The sequence below is a fragment of the Trifolium pratense genome, linkage group LG1 (genome assembly GCF_020283565.1).
Source record: "Trifolium pratense cultivar HEN17-A07 linkage group LG1, ARS_RC_1.1, whole genome shotgun sequence".
Lineage (NCBI taxonomy): Eukaryota > Viridiplantae > Streptophyta > Magnoliopsida > Fabales > Fabaceae > Trifolium > Trifolium pratense.
Genome location: NC_060059.1, coordinates 16,066,210 through 16,072,162, shown reverse-complemented (window position 1 = coordinate 16,072,162; position 5,953 = coordinate 16,066,210). Strand labels below are relative to the sequence as shown.

General features: G+C 35.8%; 1 protein-coding gene across 10 annotated transcripts; it reads left to right on the top strand.

The window, feature by feature from the left end:
* The first annotated feature begins 472 nt into the window (after positions 1-472).
* On the top strand, positions 473-4,302 carry LOC123907798 (pleiotropic drug resistance protein 1-like). 10 transcript variants are annotated; one of them, XM_045958193.1, is made up of 11 exons: positions 473-725; positions 1,605-1,744; positions 1,953-2,234; positions 2,356-2,444; positions 2,532-2,616; positions 2,718-2,877; positions 3,274-3,350; positions 3,518-3,571; positions 3,674-3,688; positions 3,958-3,989; positions 4,022-4,302. In XM_045958193.1, the coding sequence occupies exons 3-10, from the start codon at positions 2,193-2,195 to the stop codon at positions 3,979-3,981; spliced, it is 546 nt and encodes a 181-aa protein (XP_045814149.1). In that variant the 5' UTR covers positions 473-725; positions 1,605-1,744; positions 1,953-2,192; the 3' UTR covers positions 3,982-3,989; positions 4,022-4,302. The 10 variants fall into 10 exon arrangements, with proteins under 10 accessions (XP_045814149.1, XP_045814156.1, XP_045814164.1 ...); XM_045958181.1 differs by adding an exon at positions 1,820-1,844 and having other exon boundaries at positions 474-725; positions 3,958-4,302; XM_045958178.1 differs by having other exon boundaries at positions 474-725; positions 3,958-4,302.
* Positions 4,303-5,953: the final 1,651 nt, after the last annotated feature.

The following is a 5,953-nucleotide window of genomic DNA, read 5'->3' as shown; positions in this document are numbered from 1 at the left end:
CCTGAACCAATTTATTGTTGGTAATTATCCTTTCTTTATTGAGTGATGTATGAAAGAGTATTTTTTTTCTTTTTTAAGTAGCCTAGTGAGTTGACTCTCACACATATAAATGTGGAGAAATGTGGAATCAATCTTTTTGTGCTTTATTGTTCTGTCGAGTTCTTACTATTTTACGAACGTGCACTAGTAGAAAAATGACTTTTGGTTTAGAGATACCACTACTGGTATGTGAATACCAGTAATGAAATACATTTGACCAAAGGATTCCACTACTGATATTTTAATACCGGTAGTGAAAAGTTCATAGACAAGGGATTTCACTACTGGCTTTCTTAAATCAGTAGTGAAAAGTAAACACGGTGGCAATGTCGTAATTACATTAAAATTTGTTTTAATTCTATTTCACTACCGATCTAGGATTCACCGGTAGTGGAATCCCTATTAGTGTTATTAATTTTTTCATATTCTCATTCATTCCCAATTATCCCTAATTTGTTCATTTGTTCATACGTACGCGAAGAAGCAACGATCTAAACCTCCGATCGTCCCAATCATCCCAGTTCCTCAAATCGTCCCAATTTCTTCAAATCAAACACTCCTGCGCCAAATCCCAATCATTCTCCAATCTCCAATTTCATTCGGTTTCATTCTCCAAACCCTAGACGGCCGACGACCCTGCAGAACGCTTAATCGCCTCCAAATCTCTTCGTTTTCATTCGGTAAAGGTATGAATAAATCAAACTTCCCCCAAATTTCATTCGTTTTCGTTTTCATTCGTTTTCTGTTTATGGTTGATCCTGTTTTCATTCGTATTCGTTTTCATTCGTTTTCGTTTTCATTCGTTTTCGTTTTCTGTTTATGGCCGACGACCCTGCTGTTCCTGTTTATGGTTGATCTGGGTTAATTGCTGGTAAGAAAAACACGCATTTACTCATTCAGTACATTGGTAGCATTGAATGAAGATTGGATATTCTAAGTTCACGTTTTAAATTGAATTTAAATTTACCTAGCGTAAAATATGATTTGTCCAATCTTCATCAACTGGTTCCAATTTACTGATTGCTCGAATGTGTGTTTTTCATGACCGTATATGTTGGCTTCTACTAGTTTGATAGGCTTAAAATATGTCACATTTAGTGCTCCATAATAGTCAAGATAAAAAGATTTGGCCTTTTAGTAATACCCAGCAGCCATAACTCTCATGACTTGTCGTGTTATCAAAGGTTTGTCATATACATGGGGCCTATTTGTGAAGGTTTCATGTGTTTTGGGTTCCTGTTCCTCTTTGGTTTTCCAGTGAAAGAGAAAGATTTGGCCATCTTTTTCTTTGTATTTTTTTGGTTTGCTTGAGCCCACTGAGTCAGGGCTTGTCTCTAATAAATGCCAGTGACTTTTCTAGAGTAGGAGTTTGTCTCTAGTCTAATTCTATTTTAAAGAGTTTTTGTTTGAGCAAAAACAATCCTTTTTATTTTTTCAATTGTTTTTCTGTCAGCAGTTATCATGTAGTTCTGGTACAAAAACAACCCAGATCATGTATGAATTGAGGGTTGATGCTTTTCTTAGATCATGTATGAATTGAGGGTTTCAATGCTTGTGCTGTGCAGGGGTGGAGCTGTTTTCTGTGTTAGGCGGTGGTTGCTGCTCCTGCGTGTTGACTGCTGCTGTGCAGGGGCTGGTGTTGCTGTTTTTTGGTGTTGTCATCTTTGTTTGAAGTTAGAAGGTTCAATCACGGTCTCATCTACAGGTACCGATTCTATTTCAAAACATATATAGAAGCTATAAACTTAGATGCAATGCAATAACAGTGAGTTTCTACTAGTGGAGTGGCAGATTTTTTGCAAGAAGTGAGTTTCATTGTTTCTTCTCTATTTTTTTGAAAAAAGAAGGATTTATAATCCATACTAAGCAATAACAGTTTAATTTTTTCTATGAAAATTATTATGTTATTATAGGTGACATCAAGGAAAGATCAAGAGCAATACTGGGAACACAAGGATCAGCCTTATAGATTTGTCACAGCTGAAGAGTTTTCTGAGGCATTTCAATCATTTCATGTTGGCATAAGACTTGGTGATGAACTTGGTACTGAATTTGACAAGTCTCAGAGCCATCCATCTTCCTTGACAACCAAGAAATATGGAGTAGGAAAATGGGAACTGTATAAAGCTTGCTCATCAAGAGAATTTTTACTTATGAAGCGCAATTCATTTGTCTACATTTTCAAGCTTTGCCAAGTAAGCTCGGAAATTGGACTTTATTTTAACTATAACTTCACTAACTTTCTAAGTGATTTTATATTGAAGGAGATTCTAACTAAACAATCTTGTTTTATTCTTTAAAATTTTAATTCTAAAGGTCCTATTGAACTCTCTGCATGTACTTCCAAGTAGAAAACAACATTTAAATATTCTCAGGAATGTTAGTGGAATAATAAAGCCTTCAAGGTATCAATACAAATAATGTTCTATTCATTGATTTCTCTTTGGAGCTCTTTGAACCAATATAACATGTTTCAATTTGGTTCTTTTCAGAATGACATTGCTTTTGGGCCCTCCAAGTTCTGGAAAAACCACACTCCTGTTGGCCTTGGCTGGAAAACTTGATCCAAAATTGAAGGTTAGAACTCTAAAAATAAGACACACTTGCACACATCTTAACTGTGTTATTCTTAGTTTAGCTATAGTTTCCAATCTTGAATCGTTTGGTTTCATAATCAGTTTTATGGAAAGGTGACTTATAATGGTCATGAGATGAATGAGTTTGTGCCTCAAAGAACTGCTGCTTATGTGGATCAGCATGATCTTCACATAGGAGAAATGACTGTTAGAGAAACTTTGGCCTTCTCAGCAAGAGTCCAAGGAGTCGGGCCTCGTTATGGTTAGTTTACAACATTGATTTTTGCGTATATTAATTACTAAAAAGTGAAAACACAAGTCGAAATATTATGACCTTGTTTGGCAAACAACTTTATTAAATGCTTATATCATAAGCATTTATCATATAAGTGCTTATGTATAATTTATTTCTACAATAAAAGATAAAGTAAAATCGAACTATTTTAAATTAAGCTATATGTTGTTTTCATAAGATATCCTGGAGAGCTTATGGAAATAAGCTAAAAAGAGCTTATGGACATGTCATAAGTTTCTCCATACACTCTCTCAAATAGACTTAAAGTGTTTATGCCAATAGATAAGTTCAAATAAGTCAATCCAAACAAATCGTAAATGTGAAAGTTTTCACCATGTGTATAATATTGTTCAAATTTTGAAGACTTGCTAGCCGAATTGTCCAGAAGAGAAAAAGATGCAAATATCAAGCCTGATCCAGATATTGATGTGTACATGAAGGTAATATAGATGCTCTTTTATACTTAAATAGTGAATAATCTATTTCTTTTCCAAAATAACTACACTGTAATATCATGTTTTAAAGTCTCTTGTTTTTTTTCCATACTTAATTACTAGAAATGAGACTGATAAGAAAATGGCTTCTTTTTGATTCATAATGGTCGCAGGCTATAGCAACTGAAGGCCAGAAGACAAATTTGATTACAGATTATGTCCTAAGGGTAAAGTAATTTATACTTACAAAACCATCTCTACTCACCATAATAACTACATCGTAATATCATGTTTTAAAGTCTTTTGTTTCTTTTTACAAACATTTGCAGGTTTTGGGACTAGAGGTTTGTGCTGATACTTGTGTTTTCTGCAAATTTTATATGCAGTTTTCAATGCTCAGTTGCATATATAATATAATTCCATCACATTCTTCAAAATGAAGCTGTGTTACATTTTCTGGTTACTGTGTTTGGCATCACATTCACACAGTCACACTTCAAAATGAAGCTGTGTTGCATTTTCTGGTTACTGTCTACATCTTGGTTCATTGCTCCGGTGGTTCCTGATTTATGGGACTATAATTCTGAAGTCTGCATTGGTTTCTATCTTGCAGGGCATTGAAACATGTTCAGTTTAATCGAGCTGCTCATATACTAAATTCAGTTACGAATTTCATTGGAAAGAGGAATGCAGTCTGGAAAATTGGGAATAGGATATTCAATGTATTGTAGTAGGAAGGGAATGGGGTGTGGCTTATTTGGTGGCCAGCCTTATGGCTGGTTCTTTACAAGGTTACATTAGAGTTATAATGCCTAGTTTTACAACTAAGGTTATATGTTATACGGATAGTTTTTTCAACTGCGATGATTGAAAAAATTGCTTAAATTATTCAAAAGTCATGTATCATGGATATATTACTTCTTTAATTTGTTCTTTGTGTTTTTTGGATTTACCCCTACTTCTAAGTTGTTGTCGTTATTGGTTGCTACTGCAACTGATTTTTAACATATAGCTTTAGCACTAGCAGTAATGGCTCATTCTTTGGGGTCTGTGATGAAATTTGGTCTTAAACATGTTACAAAACATGCAGGCACAGGAAGCTACAAAAAAACGAAAAAAAAAAAAAAAAAAACCATACATACCACTACGGGTATGTGTAAATACCAGTAGTGGAATCCCCAATTCTTAAAAAAAAAAAAAAACTGGAAACCATACATACCACTACGGATATGTGTAAATACCCGTAGTGGAATCTCATACATACCACTACGGGTATTTATAAATACCCGTAGTGGAATCCCTAATTCTTTAAAAAAAAAAAACAGGAAACCATACATACCACTACGGATATTGTAAATACCCGTAGTGGAATCTCATACATACCACTACGGGTATTTGTAAAAACCGACGTGGAATCCCCATAATATTAAATAATAATTACAGAAGAAACTACACATACCACGACGGGTATAAAAATACCCGACGTGGAAAGTTGTACTTACAACGTCGACTGCATTTACTACTGGCCGCGGCCAGTAGTAGAAAGTCTGTTTGGCCAGTAGTTGTATCTCCTTTCTGCACTAGTGGTGTTTCATAAGTTAAAGTCTATCAGACGGTTGCACACAAAGAAAGTCAATCTAACGGTTAGTATATATAGCAGCAGAGATGGTAGCAGGCAGGCATATTCGTTTCTCATGAGGTGTTGAGATTTCAATCCTGAGGCTGAGTAGGGATGGCAACGGGCGCCCATGGGTGCGGGTTTGACACTTACCAAACCCACACCCGTAATCATCACCCAAACCAAAACCCAAACTCAAAGGTTGTTCGGGTGGCAAAACAACACCCACGCCCACACCCATTGGGTTCGGGTTTTTTTCACCCAAACCCGCAACACATTTGAAAATAATTTGCAAATTTAAGAAATTAAATTCCAACATAGACTTTGAATTAAATTACAACTAAAATTAAGGTCTTCCAAGGAAATTCAAACATAGACTTTCAAGAAATTACAACATAGACTTTCAAGAAATTAAATTACAACTAAAATTTAAGGTCTTCCAAGAAAATTGAGGGGGACTATGGGAGTAATTAGGTAATTATAAAATATTTTGGGTGGGTGTATGAGTTTCGGGTGTGGGTTTGACTGATACCAAGCCCACACCCATATTATCGGGTGTCACCCAAACCCAAACCCAAATCCAGTCAAATCGGATTTCGCCCGTTGACTTGGGTTTGAGTTCGGGTGGGTATCTCGGGTTTGAGTTTTTTTGCCATTCCTAAGGCTGAGGCCCATTTTTCACCCCAAACATTTCAAATTTCAACCCTATCTTGACGCCATAGGTTTCCGACCGTTGAACATTTTAAACAGTGGTTCCGATTCGCTTCGTTTCCATTTCTTCTCCTGTCTTGGCTCGAGATTCCATTGCAGTTCCGATTTGCATTTTCAAACCACCGGTTCGTATTATTCAATTCACCGCTATTTACATTTCTTGCGTTTCTTATTCCTTCTAATTTGAAGGCTGATTTCCCCAATTTGTTTTTTGAAACTCAATCTTAGGGTTTTCTTCCCTTTCCTCCGTCGTACACTGAAAAATCCTAAAACGGTGGAG